We start from the raw sequence: 27,657 nt of genomic DNA on the forward strand, positions 1-27,657 counted from the left end.
CCAACACAGTGCATTTATTTTGAAAGTTCAATGTTAAATTTCTTGTGGAAACATAAGTGCATCTTGAAAGAAGACAATGCAACAAGCAGACCTTGACACGGTGTTCCAAAACATCAACAACCAACACACCCAGGGTTGGAGTGAGAATGTGTTCTTCAGGCATACACTGATTATATGTCATTTTGCTTTTTTCTTTCTTTATTTTTTCGTAGAATAGAAATAAAACCCCTTTTAGTTCATTTTTATGTATCAGTGCCAATGTTCATCAAATAAAAAAACTCTATTTCGGAAAATTTTAAGCGTGTTATCAATGCTTAGTTGGATGACGGATGATGGTTTGTGCTCTGCACAGGAGCAGCAAAGTCGCAGCACTGTGCAAGCCAAGACCTTATGTGCGAGGCAACGTTGATGGACCCACACTACCGGGGTGACAACACTTTGGTCATGCCTACAGCTGCCCCCGAAAAGTCGTAGATTCTCAGCATCGATCAGATCCTCCCTTTATCCACTGAAATTCTTCAAGTCCAGTGTCACTTTTTGTTTTAGGTTTTTTTCATGCTGGCAACAAAGTCCATTATTTTATACAGTCGACAGCTGCAACATAAATAAGATAGCAGAGCTAGCTGTAAGCTTTAGTGAACACCATGGGTACCGTCTTTTTAATCAGATATTTGTGGTTAATGTTGTGGTGTCAGGCTACATGACCTCTTTATAAATGTGGACTCAGGTCCCAAACTTTCACAAATGTATAGCAGGCTATGTCTGAACCCTAAAGGACTGGTTTACAGTGCATCTCCTAGCAACCAGGGCCTTCAAATGTCACTTAACAGCATCTACAAATGTGCCAGAAACTGTTTTCTCTTTAGAAAACTGTAAAATTGAGCACAACAGCTGTAGTGACATTATAATGTTCATTTCCTCAGACAAAAAGTGAGGACAATTCAAATTCCAGTTGAACTTTTGAGGAATCATGAGCTGTATCCTCATATTCAGGTTGGCCTTTTTTTGTTGTTGTTTTTTTTGCACAGTTCAAATGTAACGTGCGAAGACAATGAGATTGAGAGCCACTGCATAAACAGCACTACCCACTGAGCTGAAAGTGATAACCAGAAGGGGAAAACGCTGTAGAGACAGGCCAATGAAAGACAGCTGCGAAACAGCACTAATCTGTGTCTCTAAAACCTGCAGTCATCTATCAGCTTCTGTTTCACTTCCTGTAAAACCAAAAACTGCACCTTAAACCTAAAGCAATTGTTTTACCCTTTTACAATAGCTTAACATTTCCTGCGTGATCAGCACAAACTAAAGAAAGACATAATCACTCACAGACATATTTATCCACAGATTAAATGATGATGGACTTCACAATGCAAAATGCTCTTTAGTGTCAATGCAGCTGCAGCTTTTAAAAAAGAAGCTTTAGTCAGCTTTCAATCTGACATCCCGGCTTTTTGTCTCACTAAATCACAATGCTATTATTTGAAATGGACACAGATCCTTTGAAAGGAAAATAGCTCATTAAAATAATAGTAATAATAACAACAACAGCAAATGGACCGTTGCATTAGTTCGGGTTCATGAGGGATTGAAATTTTATATTGGATTGGAATATCTAAAAAAAGCATTTGTTGCCGCAACGCTAAACGAGTGATTATAGCAGCTTAGGCGACTCCGTTTCACCAAAACAATGCAAGGATTGCTGGATCAGTCACACTATCCTTCCAGTGAGTTAGTGTGTGCTTGCGTGTGTGTGTGTGTTGGTGGGTGTTTTGAAGAGAGGGGGGCTCAAGCATGTCGTGTGTGGAATCCAACATATGGGTTAAACACTTATTGATGCTGTGTTTTAATGTGTGTAATAAAAGCCATCCGTTTACAGTGGATGGCTTTATTTTATTGCATACTGCAGAGACCTGTTTTCTATGTTTGTGCCACCGTCTGTGACACAGCAGCGCACTTCAATAGCAACCTTGGAGAGCTCCTCATAGCTGTGATTCAGTCTTTCAAGACTGACCAGACAGAAGCCTGAGTTTTCTCATGGTAAAACAAAGGCAGACTCTGTTTTCATTACGCAGGTTGATGTCAAGATGCCACTTTCAGCAGCACAAGATGCAGCAGGTGTTGTACTTCAAATATAAGTATATTAAAGGAGCTGTGTGTAAAATTAAGGAGTTTTAAGTGGCATCTCGTTGACAGGATTGCAGACTGCAACCAGCTGAATCTTCTCCCTGTTAGAGTTCCTTCAGTGTTCATTGTTCAGGAGGTTTTTACCACCGGCTGGTTTACCCGCACGGACCAGAGGTCTCATTTATAAACACTGCGTACGCACAAAATGAGGCCTGAAAGAGCCGTACGCCACTTCCAACACAAAAGTTAACTATAAAACAGACTTGCTGGGAAGAAACTTTGACCCACTTTGCTTACGAACATTTTGGAGACAGGAAATTGGCGATGCAGATGGATTGATGGAAGCCTGATTGCAGAAAAGGTCAAATATTTTTTGGTCATTTTCGGCTTTTGTCCGTACATATAAATGTTGGTATGGATCCTACGCTTTGTTTTATAAATGAAACTCTATATATACATATACATATACATACATATACATACATATATATATATATATATATATATATACACACACACATATGTATATATATATATATATATATATATATATACACACACATATACATACACACATATATATATATATATATATATATACATATACATATATATATGTATATATATGTACACACACATATACACTGCCTGTCCAGGCAGTTTGGTCCACTTTAAAAAGTATAGTGTGAAAGTGAACCGAACCAAACGAAGATGTGAAATTTTTTTCGGCATTCCCCACCCAGTGATTTGCCACATCTTTTTACCCCGGTAACTTCACCAATGTACCAACACGTTCCATTTCACACGCACTTCTGTGATATCGCCGTAATAATGTTCTGTAAGAGCGATATACAGCCAGTAAATTATCTATGGTTTAGCTAAAGTATAGCCAGGCTTCACCTCTAGGGCTCCAATCATCCAGTTTTGTTGTCCTTCTTATCTTTAAAAGTTGAATCATGCAGTGACAGATGATTGTCAATGTTTTTTGTGGTGTTTGCTTTTGCGGGGCCATTAAAATGACTGTTTGCCTCCCCAAGTGCAAATGTTCCACCAAAACAAAAGCAGCCAAGATGCCGTTTTGCAAGAGCACTGTTGCTGCATCCTGGTCTTAGTGCCGCCCACGATGATTATGATTGGTCTAAAGAAATACAAACAAGTCAGAACATTTTTCTCCCTATAGCAGAAAGACAATCGGTGATTCCAGACCATTCTCTAGCACTGACACAGCGCTGCAGAGATGGGTCTTATTACGCGAGACTAGTCCAGCAACCGCTAATGTGCCAACTTAATATCCAGACATCTCGGAGGTTTTTATCAGGAGCAGAGTTATTGGCAGCGGTCTCTTCCTCTCCACAGCAAACAGACCAGGGGTCTCATTTATAAAACAGTGCAGAGGATCCATACTAAAAATGTACGTACAGACAAAAGCCAAAAATGGCATGCATTTTTGAGTACCTCAAAAAACATTCAACAATTTCTACAATCAGGCTTCCGCCTCACCATCTGTGTCGCCAGTTTCCCGTCTCACAAATGTTTGTAAGCACGGGTCAAAGTTTCTCCCATCAAGTCTATTTTTATAGTTTATAACTTTTCAGTGGAAAGTGGCGTACATCTTTTTCAGGCCTCCTTTTGTGTGCACGCAATATTTATAACTGAGACCCCAGGTGATATAAATCAGTAGAAACACTAAATAAAGCAGTTTCACATTTAGAAAAAAAATCTCTGCTTGTCACAGAGGGGCTGTTACTACTGTGGCCAACGTGAAAACTTGAATGGCCCTATCCAGAGCCAGTATTTGGTTTGTCCATTCTAGGCTACTGTAGAAACATGGTGGTGTAACATGAAAGACTACGCCAATAAGGACCCGCTCCCTATCTACATATTAACGGCTCATTCTAAGGTAACGAAAACATACTTATAATATTATATTACATTTCTGCATAAATACCCCCGTGAATCCTGCAGACTGGACCTTTAAAAATAAATAGTATTTGAAAGACAGCTGCTTTGTCATTGTTTTAGCAGCTGCGTGTTTAATTGAAGAATCTGTTACGTCTGAAAGGACTCACATGTTGGGGGCCTTATGTAATCCGGCCGATGAATTTGCTGCTTGCAATGTTAAACAGGTTATGAGTAATCTGTAATGCATTACACTTTGAGAAGAAGCATCGCAGCGCTGCGAATTAAGCTCAAGGCCACCTTCTGAGGAGGCACAGATAAAGTATACATTCTCTCCAAACAAAATAGGTCATGCTGTTTCAGCTCCAATTAAATGCTGGGAAAAAAATAACAGTCAACTGTTAGAGCAGCTGTGTACAGAGCAGCCGACGATAATTAAAAATTAACCAATTCCATAATTGACATTTTCCGCAGCCATTCAAATCTTTGCTGTGTTCATATAAAGGGATGAATTTCAGAGTGTTCGCAGGAATGTAATGTATGTAGAGGGGCCTTTCAATGTTTGTAAGATTGTGCGTGTGTAAAAACTAGGTCATCTGTTCGGAACTGACACATCCCCCTGCAAACAGATATTTGAAAATCTGAGAGTGTAGAGAGGGGAGCCACAAGCAATCTGGGAAAAAAAAAAACAACAACAACAAATGACTGCACAAATTGTTGGGATGGAGATAAAACTTATTTGGCGTCTCTTTGTGTACTATTACAATCCCATGAATGCAGCAAACACCAGATTACACAGGATGCAGGTTTCTCCGGTTTGGGTGAGAACTCAGAGTCTTTCCCTGCTGTTTCCTCATGTGGTAGCACAAATCCATATTTAAACACATGTGGTGGACATAATGAAGATTCATACAGGTTATGTCTTCAAATCAATGTATTGGCAAACCTGCACTTCCCTTTTGTAATACACAGTGTTGTCGACCTCCTGTGTAATTTTGCCTCCAAACAAACCATGATATATCCTTCTGCTCTCCACCTAAACAACGACACGGTTTATCTGAATGACAGCCTGAAGGATATCTGTTGACCAAAACGTTACCACTAACATGCTGGAGCCAACGATACACAAAGCCTGATCCGCTGAGGGATGCTTCCTTGATGAGAAAAAAAAATGTTTAGAAAGTGCACACGTTTCATGGACTCTGAGCCAGGGGCGGATGAGAGTCCTTCTGTGGACGGAGGAATCTGGTTTCAACAACAGTCAAAAAAACAGAGAAAACTTGTTTGTGTGCAAAACAAGTGGGACACAGAGAGGTGTTGAAACTGACAGGAGATCATGTCCAGAAGGAGCCAGCAGGGGCCACTGTTTGTGCAGGTGGTTTAGCTGCTTGGTGTCTGACTGAACCAGGCAAACCATATGTACCTTCATGCAGACTGGACTGTAGAGCTGCAACAATCAGTCAAATAACTGACTGTTTGAGCCACAGAAAATCCATCTGAAGCTACTTTGTTTAATCATTTCAGTTGTTTTTCCAGCAAAAAAAAGGATATTTCCAGGTTTTTAAATGTGAGGATTCTCATTGTACATGGTTCATTCAGACATTACTTTTTTTAGTTTTACACTCAGAGCAGGTAATTTAAAATATACAAATATACATTTTTATTAATCCTAAATAAATGATGTGCGGAACCTCTCTCGTCAGTGAAGGGTTACTTATCACACTCTTTTTAGGCAACTGTAAAAAAAATCCTTAACAAAACATTTGAATGTCACAGAACCATCTGAAAGCAGCCCCGTCTGCTGCAACTCTACTACTTTGAAGTAATGAAACACAACGTACGTTCATGTCAGCTTGAGACGGAGGTGGTTGGAGAGGATGGCGGGCGTACAGAGTGCAGGAACTTGGATTTAACTGCAGACTACTGTCTTAGGTTTAGGCAACCAAAAGAACTTCGGTTAAAGTCAGGGTCAAAACTTATTAATAATTGGTCAGAATAAAAATAACACTGTCATCACTACGACAAGATAACATATAGCTAGGTTGCCTATTTTGGCAGAAAACAACTGAAATATGATGTTTATGAACATTTTGCGGATACCTTCAGTATTACCATTTTTGCGATTTGTCAGGCACGTTAATTAGCTATGTTAATAGAAAACGTAATTTTCTCGGCCTCATGTTTCCCTCAAAAACGGAATGGATGTCTCAAATTAGCAGTACATAAAGGTATTTTCTAGGAGACGATGTCAGCTGGAGCTTCAGGTTCACTTTCAATTTTTAGTGAAGCTATTACATCAGCGCCAAAGAGAGGGGAAATCAAATCTCGGTGCAGAGCCGGCTCTGTTAAGTCACGTTAAGTCAAGCCATGCTTACGTACAGAAGGTCTACTGATTTTGCTGTGGTTTTAAGAGTGGAGCAAAGTGAAAATAAATAACGCTGGTGGGCGGGACATCATCAAGGTGAGGAAGGTGACACGAGGCGGTGACGCATCCGAATTTTTAAGAGAAAAGGCTTAGCGATTTCTGATTCTGAGCATTTCAGTTATGATGACGATGACCAAAACTTCGGTCAAAATATGTGACAGCCTTGAGTAGTTTGTCTGAAGAACTTTTTAAGCACCTTGTTTAAGAAAGGGCTATTTTCAAGGTATTCCAGTACTTGATATTTCTTCCCTCAAAATTCAGGTGCTTCAAGAACCTTATGCAAAAACTGATTATAATGAATTTAATATTTTGTGATTTGGAAACATTGGATGAACAAGATGTGACATTTGATAAAGTCAGATTAGAGTCTAGGATATTGTACCAGGTTTTTCTCACTGTTTCATAATGTTTTGTAGACAAAGCGAGTAATCGAGAATTGAATCGACAGATTAATCTGTAATAAACATGATCATTATTTGCAGCCCTATTGTACTTAGTGGGCAAGATGCTCGGATTAATACATAAGCAATGTACAACAGTGTCCTTCAAGTGATTAGTGCTTCTGTCGTTAACCACAATTAAATTATTTACTTTTTTTTTTTTACTATCACAAAAAAGAGATTGAAATACTTGAAAAATCAACAAATTCAAATGTGTCAGCAGCGCTGCACTGATTAATTGATTCGTTTTTAACTATTAAATTAATCGCCAACTAATAATCCATTATAATCAATTAATCAGTTTGCATAATGTAATGTTCATAAGGAAAAGGTCAGAATGATCTGATTCCAGCTTTTCAAATGTGAATATTTTCTGGTTTCTTTACACCTCTATGGCAGTAAACTGTATGTGTTTGGGTTGTGGGCAAAACAAGATATTTCAGAACGTCGTTTTCAATAACATTTTTCACTATTTTCTGACATTTAATAGACCAAACAACTCATCGATTAATTGAGACAATATCGATAATGAAAATAATCCCTGGTTGCAGCACTATGTTAGCGACAATGTCACAATTCAGGGACCACAGAGCTGAATTTGTTGTAGTCGTATGACTTGGAGTGAATGCAGAGAGGTCATCCAACTGTCACCCAGCATGCCACAGTATCATACGAACCACATTTAAAGCTGCAGAAGAATCCCAGTACTGCAGGATACATCTGCATCTCTTCACTACAGGCCAGTGAGGAGGCGAGGTTGAAAACAAGAAAATAAACAAACTGCTCAGACATTTTAGATTGCTGGGGCTCACTGAGCTGCAATGACAGGTATCGATCCGGCCAGTTATTTACCAGCCATGCTGTTCCTCTCAGAGGGGGCCAGAGGAGGAGAGGGTGGCAGGGCCCATTATTTATGAGAGGTTATGTGACAAACACTTCTGATCTACTGAGGGTTACCACTGACTGAATGAACCGGCCAATCAACAAACAAACGGGAAAAAATTAACATGAAAGATGATGCAGCCGTTTATTTCTGAGGGAAACCAACACGTTAAAACACAAAGAAGAGTACTGGTTAATGTAAAAGCTAGTCCGGTCTTGATTTAAATTCAAATCATTTCACTTTGTATATTTGTTATAACAATAATTTGGAGTTTAGCGCTACACCTGATGACCATTTGGTTGTAGCATGTTTTATGTCATCAAAAAAACGCTCCATAGCGCTACCAGTGGTCACAAACTCCACAGTGCACCTTGAATTTTCAGTTTTGGTTGAATAATTCTGTAGTCTACTCTGAGTCTGTCAATCATGCTAATGAATGATTAAATAACTCCATTAATTAGTAATCCTTTTATTAATTTAGCAATCCTGAAATGACCTTACAATGAAAGGCTTTCTATTAATCCCCTTTAAACAAGATCAAAATTCCCATAACCTGGTGACACCTTTGACATTTCTGATGACACACTGTATGTGACCCTAAACATAGGGACAATAAATTACTCAGAAAAATGACAACTTTGAACCTGTTAACTACCTGCAGAGGCCTATCACAAAACATCCACAGCTTTGACCATTAATCACTTGAACTAATTTGTCCTAGTTGTCGCTCGTGGCTATATTTGCATGTGAGATGTGTTCCAGGCCTGTTTAAAGCCTGAAGTAGCTACTGGAAGGAAGCTTTCTGATGTGTCGGCATGAGAGCATGAAACATAAGGAGATCCCCTTTCCATCACTGACCTTAAGGATTAGGTCAAGTGGAGTGACCTTTAGTCTGTGAAACATTCAGTAACCAGAGCCAGCGTGGACCACCACGAACACCCAGTCACCTAACAGCATGGCTGTGGGCACAGCAGTAATTATATACAGTAGCTTCTAAATGTGCAGCCCTAGAGGAGCCCAACTGATCGCTGTTACACAGACTGACTGACCTGTGTTAGAGTTGTAATGACTTCTGATGACATAACAAGGTGAACACCAGACAGAAGTGTGTACTTCAAGGTAGAAATCAGTCAACTGATATGAGCCAATTGATTTAATATTCCAAACAGCAGGGTTGGTGAGATTATTTAACTGCCTCATGTGGCTTTGTCTCGACTGAGTAGCAAGAAGAAAATGGCACTGTACGTTTCTGCAAAGCACCTCCGTGTTGCATTTGTACATTTCATACAAATTATGTCAAACGTTTCAAAAGTGACGGAGCATATGAGTTGACTTTGTCATCCAGAGGTGGAGGGATGGTGGATGGCTTGTCACCTAGGTGAGACGCCTAACAAGCTGCAGACCACTTAAAACAAACAATAGGCTCGTTCGAGATGAACTGCGCCTCGCCTGAAAAGTAGACGAGAGCAGGCAGCCGCAGCGGGGGGGCGGTGACAAAAAGCTGCAGTGAAGTCGGACAGTTTCCCGACAGTTTCCAGCAGCCTTCAGTCCGTACAGGAAGTCACAGACACACTAACATCCTGTCTGGAATGATGTCAATTCATTAAAAAAGTGATCAGACCCATATATCAGTTTGTTTTCACCATCAGTCACACAACATGTTTTCTGTTCACAGAATAAATCTTCAGGTCAGACAAATACAATCTTAATCTCTAAAATACAACAAAAATGAGTAGTTTATCTAAAACGTCATCTTGTTGAGTCGACGTCTAAACCAATCAGCTGTTAGATCAGGTGAGAGCCAGGCGGAGCAGTCAGTGGAAAGCAACTGCAGCGCTTGGCTCTAAAAACTGCGGCCGCCTCGCTCTCACAGTTTTATCGCCGTCCACTTTTGTAATACGTCAGAGCAAGTCGGGATGAAGTCGGACACAAAACTAACCGGCATGCATTGTGCGCCGATCGCCGGTGATCGAATCTGCGCAGGCCTGGCTCATCTCGAACGAACCTAATGAAACGGCTGTGTTTCAGCAACCCATCGCTGTTTTCTACCAGGGATAGCGCCACGAAATAGGGTTGTTTTTCACTGAGACATTGCTGCATTTCCTGCTGTCATAGTGCAACGAAAAGCAGTAGTTTTTTACTGAGACCTCGATGTGTTTCCAGCTGGAATAGTGTCACAAAAAGTGGTTGTTTTTTACTGAGACACTGCTGCATTTTCAGCCAGGCTAGTGCAACAAAAAGCAGCTGATTTTTACCGAAACCTCGCTGTGGTTCCAGCCAGGATAGTGCCATGAAAAGTGGGTATTTTAGTCCAAAACATGATCTTTTCCTAACCATAACCAACTGGTTTTTGTGCCTTAATATAACCATGTTAACCACAGCATTGTTGAAACACAGAGAGACACCAAGTATCAACAATCTGCCACAAATTAACAAACATATTTAACGTATACGTGATTTGCAGAAATGTACATCGGGTTGCTTAATATTTAGTATGGCTATGAAAACTGTATCTTTATCTTAATAATTACACTACCCACTAATTCTAGTAATTAAATTGGGGTGAGCTTTACACTTTTTGCGTGAATGTATAATGACACACTGTATGCTTGGGCTCCTGTCTCTCTACAGTCTTACACATTCTCCCCCAGATCCCCCGAAATTACCACCCACCTCACTATTGATATTTTGAAACCTCACAAAGTTCACAGCCTAGTTTAAAAACATCAACAACAAATTGTCATGCACATCCCTACCTGATGCCCGTTGCTGCTTTCAGTGAAAAACATATCTATGATGTTTATGTGCATAGAAAATGGTGCCTTCAAGAGGAGTTGTATTTACTGTGTTTACAAGAGGAGTCAACTTGAATGACCCACCGCTGTGGTATTCACTACTTGTAACCACCACTCATGACAAATGCTGATGTTTTCAAAAATGTTGGAACCAGTGGAGGCAACCTTCATTTTTTTTTTTAAATGAAGGATTTCTGAAAAGCAGAAATTACAGCATCATTAGTTTGACTCACAGGATGTACACTGAGGTTATCAGCCTGCCATTGGCCGCCTATTTCAGGCAGAATTCTCCTCCCCTTCCACCAACTGTGTGATACCGTTTTCAAAATCCGTGTCACTACGTGAAACCAGTCCTGCATAGCCAGACCTGCCTACAAACTAACAACCTCCAAGCTAGCAACCTACACACTAAAATGTCTCTAATGTTGAATGTGGCATTTTCTTTTGTGGGATTCAGCCATTTTTTATGCCAGGGCTCGCCTCGCTACGTGCAAATTGTCCACCTCAACAAGTTCCCTCCTGACACTATTTTACAAGAGGACCACTGCTGCATCCAGGGCTTAGTTTCACCCAAATTTATTATACTTATTACAAATGAATTATGATGGGTTCAGCCAGACCTTTCTCAAGCCCTGGAACAGCTGAGATTGGTCTGGCTGTGCGAGACTACAGCAACAATCATTTCTGATAACAAGACAGGACAGTGTCTGCTTTATTGTCAGTCAGTGTTCTCACAGCTTAAACGAGTATTTTACAGCTCAAAAGATGGTATTCTTTAATAAAACTGGGCTATCTATGCAATAGACAGGCACAAATACTTTTAAAATTGGTGCTGCAAGACCAGAGACAACACAGAAAAAGCGCTGTGGTATTCGCTTTTGCTCAAGCGGTAGAAAACCTACAAATACCAGAATACACTGCGCCACACTGGACCAATAAACGCTCCACTGGTGCGTGACATAATATGAGTTTTGTAGGTACAATATGGAAGCTGGCCAGTAACAAACTATTTTAAATTACAGTTAAACAGTAAGCTAAAAAATGTTTCTGAAAACATTTGAGGCTAGAAGTAGGCAACGCAATGACAGAATCCTGGTTATTATTTCTTTAGCCTCCAATTCTACAATACAGAATACAGTATGGGCTCCACTCGTATTTTTGCATTACAGCCAAAAAGTGCCCTAAAATATTTCTGAAGCCGTTTTAGGCAAGAAATAGGCAATGCAGTAACAGAATTAAACTAAATTCCTTTTCTGTCAGTTCCATTACCCTCTGCTGGTTCTATCAGTCTTTCATCGAGAGCCTCCTGTTTGTTTGTTTTTTCATTTCAGAAAAAGTCTAAATAGCATTGTTAAAATCTGCTCTAAGATCACAGGAGCGACAAAACCGGACTTGACTGGTTTTTGCAATCAACAAATCCTCCAGAAAGCCACAACTATTTTAGCTTTACCTGCTTGTAAAATGAACCAATATTCACCTGAGCTGGTAGAGAAGCAGGGAGATCTGGGCACTGGGCAGATGGGAAGTTTACCATAGTTCATTCACACATACTCCCCACACTGTTATGACACAAAACAGGTTGAAATTGAACAAAATATCTTTCATGGTACCCTGTTCAGGTTTTACCACTAGTATCGGCAATGTTTGTATGAGTGGGTCCCTGTTTTGTTGGTTCTCGTGCCTGCACACGAGGATGCAGGAGGACAAGGGTGCTATTCTCTGGTCTCCATTTGCCGAGAAACACATCAAAACTACAGCAAAAGATGAGAAGAAGAAGAAGAAGAGGACTGCTAGCAAGTAAACAATGCAAACAATGCATGTTTCAAAATTTCAAAATGGTCAGCTTTGCAGATGTTTTATGTGGGCGGAAAAGAGTGTAACACATTTTTTAGGTCTCAAGGAAATATGCATAGCGTTTGGTGAGCAGAAACTTTGTTTGTTTACAAGAAACTCTACAGTGTACCTTTAAATCCACTGAACGCCACACAAATCATGCATATGACCTACCATGTCAAAACTGCAGCTTCACTAGTTTCATTCGGAGGCAGCAAAACTTTCACGTTCAACAGTAAATTAAACTTTACTGTACGAGGGAATTAATCACAGCGAACGTGGTGCAAAGCGCCTGTTATTTGTGCGTCTTTGGATAGTCTTGATTTCTTTAACAGTATAAGCTGAAACAAAGACAGTGTTGGGAGGGCAGAGCTGCTCACAGGTGTAATTGGAGTATTCATACTTAGATATGAGTGGGTGTGCTTATTCAAAATCACGACTCTTTTTTTTTTTTAATTGTGCTGTTCAGACAATATCACTGTCTGAGAAACTGCATGGAATATGTTCTAATTATATTCTCAGGTTCATTAGTTGTACCTTTCACCCAAATTGCATGCATGCAAACAGACACGCACACACACAGACAAATACTGAAGCTTATTCTAGTAGCGGCATTTTTTTTCTCAAAGCTCCACTTAACCTTAATTTGGCAGAAATTGCTACACAGAAATAGAAATCATGATTTTGTCCTTTAAACATGATGGCATTTGAATAGAAAAAAAGCAGATGTGCTGCAGTACACAGTAAGAATCTAAGGCTGCTTTTTCTGGTGTTCTGTTAACACTTTTATGGTTTAGTAAAAACAGAAAGCAGCTGTAAGGAAATCTAAGGAAGTATTTATTTCTTTTTCATGTAGCCAGAGGGAAATTATGTAGATGAAAAAAAAAACACAACACATATGAGGATGAGCTTTTATTGTAATGGTTCAATGATGCTATGAAAGAAATGAAAATATATCTGGATCAGTAAAAGATAGAGAATGTGTATTATATCAATCACTAATCTGAACAAATTTCCCAGGTCTTTTCAAATAGGTTACTTCAAAACATGGGGCTGTTTCTCAATCAATTTATCAATACACGGTTCAGAATAACCATTTTGTTTGGTTAGTGTAGAACAAAGTGCAATTTGTTTCAAGGTGCATCTACACACAGAGAAAAGATCACAGGGCTGCAGATAACATGTCTTCATCTTGTGAAAGCCCTGGGCTCTCTCTTTGTAGTTACACGTGGTAACCCTGCACCGAGCAAAGAATCCTCTCTGGTAATCTAGAGCAGAGCTGGTAACCCTGCACTCAGTCGGCGTGCTTTTTTAAGAGCTGCTCATAGTTCACAAGTGCAGGGCAGCCAGGGTCAATCACCTGAGGAGAAGTCATCACGTATGATGTAAACACAGCAAGTGTTCACACATGATCGTCTTTCCAGACATCAATATAAACACCTCCGAGTGAAAATGAAAGAACAGCTCATTTTACTGCTGTAATCGGACACTGCAGGATAATAACCTGAGACTATTATGAGTGGTGTGAGTTTCCACATAGTATAACAAAACTATTCGTTAAAGAGAGTGCCAAATCTTTTGTTATTGTGGAGTCCCCCAAGGGTCTATCCTAGGCCCCCATTTATTGCAAATTTACATGCAGCCTCTTGGGAATCCCAAAAACATACAGTAGTTTATACTTTAATTGTTATGTAGATGATACACAACTGTACGCCCAATATGGCCGGGTACTTCCTAAGTCCTACATTATGTTTTGCCTTGCTGATATTAAGAACTAGATGTCTAAAAAGGTCCTGCACTTGAATGACTATAAATGAAAGATCCTTATAATTACCCCTACTAGTCCCAGTACTTACATTATTAACAGTTTCACGTCTAGTCTGGGTGCCCTATCTAATAATGTCAAACTAAAAGCCTGTCTTCTGGGGTCATATCTGAAGTGACTAAAGTAGTGCAGTCTTGTTTCATTCAATTTAAAAAAATGTACTGATTCCACCCTTTTTTTTAACGGCTTTTTTTAAAAATCCTTTTAAATCATTTACATTTGTATTTTGTATTTTATTTACTTTTTTCCCCCGTGATTTACTGTAATGCCTTTTATAATTTTGTTTTTGAAAAGCTGTATATAAACAACTTTACTATGGAAATTGTGTTAACCATGGACAATATGCTATTGTTGATTTAGGCATTTGCATTTGATTTGCATTAAAAATTCAGAAGCATACTGGGGTTTCCATCATGATACTTATTAAATTTGAACTGGTGTTAATGATGCATTCCAGTCGCATGTGTTGGTAAAATTAGATTGCATAAAAATCAGGAACTGCCATTTAAAGATAAAATGTGTAACTTCTCCTCATTAAAATGTCTAAAAATTACTAGACCAATGCTATATTTTTTGTACTTACATAATCCCAAACATTTCCAACAATTTTAAAACCCAGAGCAATCTGTAATTTTTTGTGGTTGTGGTTGTCTGCCAGAAGCGAATAGATTTTTCTTGTTCATTTTAAGCCACATTGTTTACAATAAACTTTTTAGATCTTGGTTGTTTACAACTAAATGTTTTAACCAGATAAAGGATTTTAGTAATTGGATGTCTGGATCTTAAATTATCAGAGAAACAAGATGAGAGAAAGTTAGCGGCAGCTCAGCTCCAACCCCTGCTGTGCCAAGCAACATCGGAGAAACACAGATTTTTAATGTGAAACTGCTTATTCTGTGTTTTTTACCGGTTTAAATCACCAAGTGCATTTGTTTTTGAGAGAAGGAGACCTCTACAGATAATCCAGCTCTCAGTAAAAACCTCCTGAACATCTGGATCTTAAGTAATCAAAGAAAAAAGTTGAGTATACATGAGCAGGAACCGGGCTAGCAGCCCCTTTGGGATGAGCCGAACAGTGTTGGAGAAACACTGATGTTTAATATGAAACTGCTTTATTCAGTGCTTTTACCTGCTTACATCACCAGGTCCATTTGTTTTGTAGAGGAAGAGACCTCTGCGTATATTTCTACTCCTGGTAAAGCCTCCTAAATGATAAACACTCAAGGAATCCTAACCCAAAGAATCTGGCTGCAACGATGGCACTGCTCCGTTTTATGTTACGGCTTTGACTAAGAGAACCATAGTGGTAGAAAGGTACATACATGTACTGTATGTTTAAATACAGAATGAATAAGTTAATGCACTGTCAAAGGTAATTTCTCTAGTAATGTTTCATTTTGATAAGTTTTCACAGGTGTTGCTTGATGCATTCTTTCGAAGGTAGGATTTCTATCTTAGTTTTCCAAACACAATCTTGAGAGATTAATGAGGGTTCATGCCAAGCCATGTCACATGTCTAAAAATGGTCTTTGGACGCTTCCTGATGTCACCATATGCAAATGTTCATGCGCAGGTCAAAAGGCAAAGTGGTCAGGACTGGAAGGCAGAGAAATGTCAGATATTTAAACATGTTTGACAGTTGAAACCATCATTGACCTTCGAGGGGGCTTTAACTGGCTGCAGGGATTGAGCAGTTCAAAAATAATCCTACCCTGTCAAACGTCACTCAAGCTCAGCAATAACACAAGTCATCATCCAGCTTAGCTTTCCTCCAATTTCAGGATAGAAGGGGAGACTCGTGGAAATTGGTATGTTAACCGGCAGCCATGAAATCTGTTAATTTTTTGGATGACAATAGAGATCAAACACGGGTGGATTTAGGTAATTAAGCATCGTTGGAGCCTGTTGATGAGAGAAGCTGTTCCTACACCTTCACTTTACGTGTGAGTAAGTTAGGGGATTGGGTGCTGGGTGGCAGGGGTTGACATGGGGTGAGGTGGGGGGCAGAGCAGGCAAGCTAATGAGGACAAGTCTTGATCATAGAATTTCATCCAAGGACTTCATCTTGGACTTCTAATGACACTGACCTTCTATGAATACCCTCAATTATGTGGAATGATCTCTTGAATAAAGTCCTCAATCACAGTCACAGACCCCCCACCGAGAAACCCTCGGGTTTTACATAAAATCAACATCAACTCTAACAAATATGTAAATAGTTCCTTTAATTGACGACGTTTTGGTTTATTCACACAACAGATTAAAAGAGGCACAACCCACTCCTTTTAAGTAGATTTAACACCATTTGTAAGAGGTTATGAACATGTCACGACATCGGGTCAAGCAGAGTGATGATCACAAAGGCAAAGTTGACAGATTTTGCTTTCAGTCTAATCTTGCTTTTATAGTGCCTGGTTTATTTTGGCATTAAGGGGCTGCTATACTGGACACAAATAAACAAAAAGTCAGATTAGAGCTAAGGTTTGGATACAAAAGTTGTAGGGGAGGGTCGGGTCAAACATGATGTGATGCCACAGAGTCATTTACAGCACATCATCCGACTGAATGTGTGCATATGGAGCATTAAGATTCCCGATATGTTTCAAAGCATTTAAATAAAGCACAGGGTGGAGGAAGGCACAGAGCCCATTATCCTGCTACAGTATATCCTTGGGAAAGAAAGACAAATATATATAGCGTACATGCTATATCTGTAAAATTAGTGATTTGCTTTTATCTGAAATCAAAGAGATGCTCACAAATCTATTAAACGCCACCTTTTGTTTTTTAATAATGCATCATACTGGGACCAAAGCAAGCTTTTCAAGCAATATGTAGACTGTTGTTCTGAACAAATATAATTAGACTTATTTTTAAGATACTCTGCAATGTTGAAGCTAATTTGTATTTAGTAAAGTACAGTCCTTGATGAGCTATTCCCAGAGGCTGGGAGGCCCAGTTTGTATTTTGAACCAGCATAAAATCCTTGAATTAAAGAAAACTCAAGGGCCTTGCACTTTCCAGAGATTGTGGAAGGCTGGATGTATTGAGATTAGAATAGCTGTCTCTGTGGCATAGACTGCTCTGTTCTAAGGGACGACAGTGTTCTGTAATTCTTCTCAGTCATGTACAGTTCTATAAAAAGGTCCAACGTCTCGCATTGCTTCTGAAGGCTTGAGGCCAGGCCTATGACAGGCTCATAACGCTCTTGCCAAGATTAAATGTAATGCTTTTGAAACTTATTATGAATATGTTTTTTGTGGGGGTATTTAATTCTATGAGCGTTAAATGGTACACCTACGACACTGTTTAAGAACAAATTATAAAGATCTAAAAATTGTTCCAAAATGTCAAAACTATAAACATTTACCCAGTCCTTGATACCAGACAGACGTATATAGGGGCAGGCTTCTTGTTTCTGCCAGCAACTTCAGGGTTGTAAAGATAAACTTGATGGCCATATGGATAATACTGTGCTACAAAAACTGACTATGGAGCTGCATGTCTCAGGCAAAAAAGTCAATCTGTAAATGAAAAACAGTATTGTTCCTGTAGTGCAGTGTACAACTAGTTAGTCCTAGTGTCTTAGGTACGATAGTGAAATATGTAACAGTAGGCTGTTATTATGTTTCAACATAAGCCTGGTTTGGCTTTTTAGTTTACACAGTTGTTCATATTTTCAAACAATATGTTTCACTTCTAATGTTACAAGAGAAAATGAGGACTTATGCTGCCTTTAAATGGAACTTATGAGCTTGTGGTTGCAACATGGGAAGTCGTGTACATGATATGCTTGGCAGTGAAGTGATGAGAAAACCCGCCAGTGGCTAGAAGCCAAGGAGGCTAACAATTTAGCAATGTAATGAAGGATGCGCAAAGGAATAATAACAGAGGAAAAAGATGAGGCCAGGGGTAATATCAACATTTTCCTCAGACATATAATAAACTTTATATGACTAAAATTACAATATATTAACCTACCATCCACCAAAAAATGAACTTCATTGGACGCCACTATTGCTGCAAATGTCAGCAAACATGTCACAACTCATAAAGCTCCAACGAAAGTTTAGTCAGAAAGGAATACTTTCCATGCTTAGGCTGTAATTTTTCTTTCTCACCCCTTTCTCTCACTTCTTACAAGCATGCTCACACTCTCTAGGTGTCATTGTCCTGGACTGTCAACTGAGTCATCACCTGCTCTACAGCTGATTCACAAACAACCAATGCACAGAGACACGTCTTCTCCGTTAGCCTTCCAACTTACTGCTCCTGGTTTTAAATATGGTTCTGCTGTAGTCCTTTCATTCTGCAGCCATGTGCACGCTCCACCTCCCCATCGCTGCCTAGTCTTCTCGGATTCATCAGCCTCATCTGCTTCATCGGCCATTAGCTTCAGAGTCATCAGCCAACACCACCTCCACCAGTGTCTGGACTCCATGCGGGATTTAAGTTCTGTTAAATCTTAATCAGCTCAAATCATTTGCTAATCTGTACATCATTTGCTAATCTGTACACTCACTAGGTGGCTGAACCTACACGAGTTGCCAATGGTTGCCAACTGCTAGTAACGGAAGAAGAAGAGGAAAAACTTTGAGACAACAACAACTTGGATTTCACGGGTGAGTTTCTTATCAAAATCGTCTTATTAAAAATTTGAAAAACTTAATAACGTTAAGCATCCCTTTGAGTTGATACTACAGCGGCCGAGACGTACATAAAAGGCTTTTCTCGCAGTGCTGGCCGTGCTGGAAATAGAGCAGTGGTCTGAAGCAGAGCGGCGCGGCACGGCGGCCGGCGCAGGTTTGTTCATAGAATATAATGGAGGCGAGCGTTTTGACGCACGGCGTATGGCGGCGGTGTGTGTTGCACTTAAGGCTAGAAGGATTTTTTATTTTTTTGTTTAGTTTTGTTTATTACCTCTTTGCCTCTTACTTTATCTATTTTCCTAATGACTCCAACACTACATGCACAGTTGTAAAAACCATGAGTCTTGAATGCACAGGTGAAATGTGTGTGAAATATAACCATTCATTAAAAAAAGATATGAGAAAAAAAGGTGTTTTAACATTTAGATATGCAACTGATTTTTTTTACACAATGAAATAAAAAAAGACATGAAAATAATGAGCTCAGCCAGTAGATATATATGGTGCACATGAATATGAGCTGCTGTTTATGAGACAAATGAAATCAGATGGTGTAAACCCCCAACAGAGAGGATCTTTCAAAAATTCATAAAGGTTAAAACAACTGTTTATTCTGAGCATTTCGATGGAAGATGGCAAGCGGCTCCCCAATGCATTGCCATCTGATGCTGAACAAATGTATGCATACTGTACACACACACACACACACACACACACACACACACACACATACACACATAAACCCAAATGTGCATCAGAGTAAACAACACACTGACACACACAACTGTCTACACACACTTGCACTCTGGTATACACTCTCCCCCCAGCACACGCAAATTTCTACTTTATCAAATAGTATATAACATAACTGAAAAGATGCCAAGGAGAAAGAAATGACTTGGCAGAACACCAACTTGACGAGACCAGGCTGTGTTTTCCAGGCCTGCTTGTACTGTGACCCCCTGGGCTCGTAACATGAGGGTCAGCACTTCATAAAGATGCAGAATTGATGAAGTGATTTCAGTCGTGCAGATGTACTGAACCAAAGCTCTCTACGTACCTTCTGATTCTACATGTTCGAATTCTCAACTAGTCTCAGAATTTAAACACTAAAATAAACCAGAGCTCTATATTTACCTTCTTATTCCACATGTTCAAACTAGTCTCAGAATTTAAGCAGCGACTGATGGACTAAAAAGAGTTTTGGATACAAGTGTCCGAGGTTAGCTTTCTTCCCATGGTGTCTGGGTTCAGTCTTTGAGATAGAGGAGCTCAAATCTCCCAGAGGGGTTTGAAGACTGACTGCTACACTGTCGTTTTGACGAGAGCAGGTCGAGGTGGTTCAAGCGCCCAATCAGGACGCCTCACAGACTCCTCCCTGTGGAGGTATTCCAGGGATATCTAATTGGAAAGAAGCCACAGGGCAAACCTAGAACACGCTGGAGGGATTAAATATCCCAGCTGCCCTGTGAACGCCTTGGGATTCTCCAGTAGGAGCTGGGAGACGTGGCTGGGGAAATGGATGCTTTGGCTAGTCTGCTTAGACCAATGCCACCATTCCAGAGTATGGAAAGTGGCAGAAAATTATGTAAAGGTTGGATGGATGGAGGAATAGATGGATAAATGAGGGGATTTATTCTTCTCTATTACAAATGTGTTGGGGGTTTTTTTCAGCTATGTTTACAACGACTCAAAATTATGGCAACGGATCAGTGTGTATACATGTATGTGTTTGATTAAAAACATTCTTACCTTTGCTGGAACAGCTGGTCCAGCGGTGTAGGGAGCCAAGCTTGGCGGGACATCTGTGATGTAGGTCTTTTTGGGGCCTGGAGGTTGGTATGCTTGGGCGGGGGCTTGCTCAGGTCTCCTGGAGCCACCGACTTGTGGTCCTCCTGGATGGTACTGCTCTGGGTATGCACCCTGAGCCATCTGGGAGAAGCCAGGCTGTGGTGGTCCGTAGGCAAAGTCGGGACCTTTGGGCTGGGCAGGCATGTACTGCACCTGCGCAGGGCTGCGAATGGGCTGCTGGCCAAAATTGTGCCCCATTGGGGCTTGATGCTGGGGGCCAGGTTGGGCTGACCTCACCTGGACATTGAAGGTGGGCTGGCTCGGGGTTGAAGCTGTAGCATAAGAGGCTGGGACAGGCTGAGGAGCTGTGTGGCTTTGAGGCTTGGCCACGGGGCTGACAGAAGAAGGGGGGACAGACGAGACTCCCCCAGGAGCCTGAGGTTTGGGCGTAGACTTCTTGGTGGCAGTCAGAGGTGGCTGCGTTGGAATGACCATGCGCTTGTAACCAGTCACCGGAGCACTGGGGGTCGAGGTTGCAGAGGATCCTGAGTTCTGAAAGACAGCAGAAAGTTTGGCTCCAGTTAAAACAAACTACCAACTAAATTTCACTCCTACTAAACGAACGACATCGTGGCACTGTATGGGCGGGAAATGGACAACTAATATAAGAGCAATGCATTTAATATGCCAACCTGCTCACAATGACAACCCAAACATGCCGACAACACTCAACACTAACTTCTACAAGGCGATGCCGGGCTGGAAACCAGGAATCAGCTTTTGGTTGCGGAAACTGAAAATATGGTTGCCATTTTTATACACCTTATATTTTGAGTAATTAAGATACTACACAGTTATACATCAGAACACAACTGAACACAGGTTTTTGTAGGTTGTCTTTTATGTGGAATTTCATTTGTTGTCAGTTAACAATTCCTGGTATACAAATTATTTTATCTTGCCCCATGGTTCTGGAGGATATGTGTTAAACTACTGAACTTGATGTGTCACTTATAAAGGTGTACATTGTACTGTACATGCTCTATACTTTTCCCTGCAGCTAGAAGATCCTGGGATACTTCACCTCCACAGACTTGATAAATGTCCTTTTTGTTTTCGTTGAATCAATTCGCAAGGTAGTTTGTGACGATGACAAATGAGTCGATCTCTTCACCCCACAGTCAAATTAATTTGTTTCAACACTGTCTCTAAAACAGACTTCTGTGCAAAAGCAAGTGAACACACCAAAACACATGCAGCGTTGTCTTCCACTTCTCACTGTAACAACAATATTAAATATCAGTTAAGCAACAAATATTAAAAATTCCTTTACAGTATTTTGGGGTGCACATTTCTTATGTGGAAAGTGGTTTCGACTGATTGCAACCAAAGGCCAAAAACTGGTTGCCAATTTTAAAAATGGTTGTCAATGGCAACCATTACTGTCGAGCCTCGTGTTCACCATCTTAGTTTGGCATGTTAGCATGCTATCATCTGCTAATCAGCAATAAATACAAACTACAGTTGAGGCTGATCTTTAGTTTTGCAAGTATTTGGTGACGAACTATGGGACAATTACGACCTGATGATGGAGCTAGATTTAATATTCGCTAATATCTAAGATTTAATGTTCTCCATTACACTGTGAAATTTTGACATTTTAATGGCGGTTTCAAATAAGTCCACTGGGTTTTTTGGCTCCCCCTGAACTGTATATTATTGATTATTTTTGTCATTTTGTGTATCTTAAATGGTGCAAAATTCAAACAACATACAGATTAAAAGTTACAGATATCAGGAGGGCTTGAATGAGTGTCATAAATTTGATGTCAATCAGTCCAAAATTTATTGAGACATTTTACTCAAAAAAACACTTTCACCTCTAGGTAGCGCTAGGGGAAAAGTCAGCGGATCATTAAGATTCATCCTCTGGGGAAACAAGACTATGTGCAAAACTTTCATGGAAATACATCCAATGGTTGTTGATATAATTCAGTCTGGACCAAAGTTTTGGCCTGACAAACAGACCGACAGTGTCATCCCTGGAGTCAAGCTGCTACAATTGCTAAAAAAAACTTAACCTAATTGAAAAGTAACAGTAAAAAAACAAACTGAAAACAGTTGTATCCAACAGCTATTTACTGATACTGTGGTTTACGCTCAAATGATTATCCACCCTGCCTCCCCAGAGTCAATTACAAGGCTACCTCGACAGCAGAGGCTCTACAGCGTCCACGACCACCCATAATCTATGGCTAATAAAGCAGGAGGGGAAGGGATAAATTGTTTGGTAGAGGACGGCGTGACAGCAGATTGGCAATGGCACATGACACTTGTGCTGACTCCAGCTGCTTGGACGGGAAAGATGTTAAATCACTGAGATTTGTGGCGCTGGTGTTCCTGGGAAGAGACGGCTGTAAAGCAGAAACACGAGCCACTGTTGGGATTCTCACTGTCTGAACAACTGTGGCATTTTGATCTAATGTCCAACGGTTACATCTGATGCACAGACCAAACTATAACACAACACAGCAGCGAATAAGACACAGAGTAACAGCGTTTCACTCAGATGTCAGAGGCTTCTGCCCTGAGTGTCTCTCATGTAAGTAATAATTGTTTTTCACTACCACTACATATCGGTGTCAGACGTTCAGCCAGTCTAAAAAGGGTCTATCATTAACCTTGGATGGCCTTATTAGGTTATTGCCTGAAGCCAAAAATCAGAGTCAATTACTAAATTTGCAGCACTAAGGGAACAAAAATGAACACTTGTAGTCTTTAGACCCTTTGCAACTCAGTTTGATGAGATGTCTTCTAAATTGGGGCAGAGCAACAATTCCAATCGATTTCCCTTAAAAGTTGATCAAAGCCTGCTGCACAGCAATGCCCCATATAGCTCTGTTTTTCTGCACTGCTGCACTCCGCTGTAATTCCTTGCCTAAATTGAATAAGAAACACTTGTGTTGTAATTCGATCGGTGAAAAAGTACACAGTGAAATTCGAGTCTGTGATCCTAAAAATGTGTTGAGATAAAAAAGAATTCCAAGTTTTGGTAAAAGAGGGTGCATGCATCAACTTTGTCTAAATCCCATCTAATCTAAGTCAGAGGGGAGCCCCTGAGGAACCATTAAAAGGAACCATTAAAAGCTCCAGAAAATATTTTCTGCTCTCACTCTGATTTCTGTCTCAGTGATTAGTGCTGATGTTTATTTAAAAAGTGTGTCTGTCTGCATATGTATGGATAAATCTCCACTATGCCCTTTAGGAAGTGAAATTACTTAATTTAAATGTTTCATGGGTTTTAAATACTCTAGATTATTAATTTATCTTAAAGGCCTTAGAACCTACAGTAGCATTTAGTTAGCAGAGCACTGGAAATGCAAATTGGCCCCCTCAAAATAATTACACTGTCATGGTACATTTTCCACAAATTACATTAAGAGAATGGATTCACCCCTTTCTGAGGGTGATGAAACTAATCTAATGCATACAACCTGAACAAAAATGTCTGTGGTGGAAAAGATTTTCATATTAACTAAGCTACCATTTAAGCTGCTGCATGCCTTTGACCTGTCAGTGTTAATGACTGGTCTGAGATAATATCATGACTATGAAGGCCCAGCCTAATACACCCCTTGCCCCTACCACTTAGCCCTTACCCCCCTGTTTTGCGTGCTTATGTCTGGGGATAGGGTGCTCCGATTCTTGTTGGGATAGGAGTAGGGCTAAGGGTAAGCGCTACAAGGCCCTCCAAATGGAGGTTTTCAGAGGCACACTCCAAAAGCAACCTAAGAATCCATCAGCTAGATGGCTACACAAGCAACAAAAGAAATTCAGAAATGTATTGTCTTTGTTAATAAAGACTTAAAAATAAAGATAAGTGTCGTATTTGATGTAACAGGCTCCTTTTCTTTATAATAAGCATAACTGAAAAGATCCCAGGAGGGAGCCCCTCTGTGCGGAGTTTGCATGTTCTCCCTGTGTCAGCGTGGGTTTTCTCTGGGTACTCCGGCTTCCTCCCACAGTCCAAAGACATGCAGGTTAATTGGTGACTCTAAATTGTCCGTAGGTGTCAATGTGAGTGTGAATGGTTGTCTGTCTCTATGTGTCTGCCTCTCACCCAATGTCAGCTGGGATAGGCTCCAACCCCCCCCCCGCGACCCTCAAGAGGATAAGTGGTTACAAAAATGGATGGATGAAAAGAAGCTAGGAGCATACTGATGTTTTGGTAGTTAACTAGCTAGCTGGCCATCATTAAATTATTGCTGATTAATGCAAGACAGTCCCACATTGTGATATATTTCCTTACTGATGGCATATGACACCCGAAATTGAACAAAAGTCCAGAGGCAAAGTTGCTACACTTGTTTTCTGTTTTGTTATTGTTACCTATGGTGTATTACTTTGATTTGTTCACGTACAATGTTGTATTTTTATGGCTGCAGTATGGGTGTAGAGCCCAAGACAAATGTGCCACTTTGTGAGACAATGAAGTTAATCTTGATCTTGATTTTGATCTTGATCGCAATCCTGACCCTGATCTTGAGCTTGATCTTAATTTTGATCTTGACCTTGGAGCACAGGTTGCTAACACAGGCTTACAGAGCACTGCAAGTGGCCTGCAAGTGGCGTCAGTGTCCATGTGCAGTAATGAATATGCCACTTTCTTATTAAGGAGAAAGACGTTTATTCGGCTATTAACCCTTTGGGCCCTAGGCCTTTTTGGGGTATTTTTACTGCCTTTACTTTTAAGCTCATATCACAGTCATTATAAAGGCTACATACACATGCTATATCTTGTTTTTTTCAGGACAATCTGGGCTAACCAGATTTGCCATCATTTCATGTCCTACAAATCCGTATGACTAAATTCTTACATTTTTACATGTATCTCAGCATAGCAAGTTGGAAGTTGACATATTCTGCCATATATGAAGAGGGGAGACTCTCTGGAATCTGGCAATATAAGAACCATGATGCTGGGACATTCTGTCACTTCACAGCTGTCCAAAACATGTGTTTTGTGCTGTTTTGTGCTTGCCAGTATTTTTTCATTATTGCAAGAATTTCCATTGACTCATTCACAAGTCAAAAATGTGTTTTATCTGAAAGAAACATGCAATATTTACATCTAAGATAATAGAAAAATAGTCAACCAAATGCAATGATGTCCTCCAAGATAACATTTGTTTTTCAGTTTCAGTTATATATTGGGGGGACATTTTGGGCATTAGTGGGGGGGCACGTGTCCCCCTCAATGTATATGGTGACTACGGCCCTGTCAGGCAAGCATAATTAGGCCTCAGTTGTTTGGGTGCGCAAAGGTGAAATGCACTGGTTTTGTCATACAAAGTTTGAGTGTCAACTGGACAATATGGAGATCTTTTAACAAGATCTGTATAATGGATTGTAAAGAAATTCGTCAGGTTTTTATTTTGTAGACACTTGATCTGTATTTATAGCGTGATGGGATGACAGCACAATGATGTGTGTGGTATCATTGGAAAGCTCTGCTCCTGCGCTTTCATGTGATATGCATGGCATTTCTGTGCGACCCTGCATTCCCGAGTAATCCATCCAAGAGTAATGTGTGTGCAAAGCTGTATGAAAGCTCTGTTATACATAATTTTAGTGTAACTTTATCAGTTTTTTTTTCGCTGTGAAAACATTGGACTACCGACAAGTGCTTGGTCTTCTCGGAAAGCTACGATTCCGCTGTTCCACGTGATATGTGTGGCTTCTCAAACGGTTGCGGAGAAAATCCATAGAGAAGAAGAGGTGTGAATTTGGACGCACTACGTGTCGTTTGGGCCCATAGGGTTAAGTTTCAAGTCCTCGTTTACTGGGCCATCTCTGTGTGATCTTCACCTGGGGTCACATTCAACAACGGTATCAGTATTGAGCAAATTGGGTAAATTTGCAGTATATTGCCTGAATTAGGACAGACTAGAAACTCTTCTCTTGTAGTTTAATGTATTATCATTAATACATAATGTATTAGATCCTTTTCACTTCTTAACGAGACATTCTTTTGTGTTACTACGACAAATTTTCTTGTTATTAATACATACCAATTTATATACAAACCTTATTCTTAAGGTATTTTGGTGCTTTCTGCCTTTATTTGATAGGACAGAAATAATGTGAGAGGGGCAGAGAGAAAGGGAATGACATGCAGCAAAGGGGTATGGATTGGAATCGAAAAATGTGAAAATGTGAGAGTGATCTAATGTGATATTACCTGCCAAAGACTACATTCTTTTAGTGTACACAGTTTGGAAACTTGACTCAAGAGTTTGACCGTCAAGCTTTGAGCAGATCTGTATTAGCTGCTGTAGCCCAAATAATTGTAGGAGGAGACTTGATCGATCTGTATGTAGACAGTAACTGGTGGAAGATCGGACTTTACTGGAAGACCACAATTTTTTCTTGCGTCTTCTTTGGATAAAAAATAAGTGAATTCCTCTAAATTGACACACACCAAGACAAAACTCTTCACAAGTAATAAAAAATACGTTAATGACTCATTTTGTTAGATTTACAATTTCAGACTGATTTGGACAACACAATTTTGTAAAAGACTAATATGATCACAATAAAATTCCTCTGAAGGCTGATAAAGGATAACACTTAATCATTACCAAGTATTAATTTTAAATGATTTAATGATGATGAGGCTCGTTTACATGCACACCTAAAAACAGATTACATCATTAATAACTCCCTGAAGTCTTTTTATATGACCTGACCTCTCCATGTCAGGCAGTTTGGAAACTTGAAGTCTGACCTCAGATATAGCATCAGCCTGAATGCATACTGTGTTGGTGTCTCCAACACCCCCTCCGTACACAAACACAACACGCACAGTTTTAAAAAAGTTTTCCCTAACGCCTTCAGAAAAGTTAACCCTCACTCTGCACTGTAATTCAGACTGACTTTGCAAACAACTTAAGTGTGAAATTTCACAGAGAGTCTCAAGAAAGCCTTTTGACA

At 40.0% G+C, this 27,657-nt stretch overlaps 1 protein-coding gene across 10 annotated transcripts in view; it reads right to left on the minus strand.

The window, feature by feature from the left end:
• Positions 1-27,657, minus strand: part of lpp (LIM domain containing preferred translocation partner in lipoma) — a 244,864-nt gene that overhangs the window by 82,469 nt on the left and 134,738 nt on the right. For all 10 annotated transcript variants that reach the window (XM_078168576.1, XM_078168573.1, XM_078168574.1 and 7 more), the window contains one exon: positions 20,626-21,216. In XM_078168576.1, the coding sequence (XP_078024702.1) occupies positions 20,626-21,216 (591 nt within the window). The remainder of the gene's footprint in view (positions 1-20,625; positions 21,217-27,657) is intronic.

This window comes from Epinephelus lanceolatus, chromosome 6, assembly GCF_041903045.1.
Source record: "Epinephelus lanceolatus isolate andai-2023 chromosome 6, ASM4190304v1, whole genome shotgun sequence".
NCBI classification, from domain to species: Eukaryota; Metazoa; Chordata; class Actinopteri; order Perciformes; family Serranidae; genus Epinephelus; species Epinephelus lanceolatus.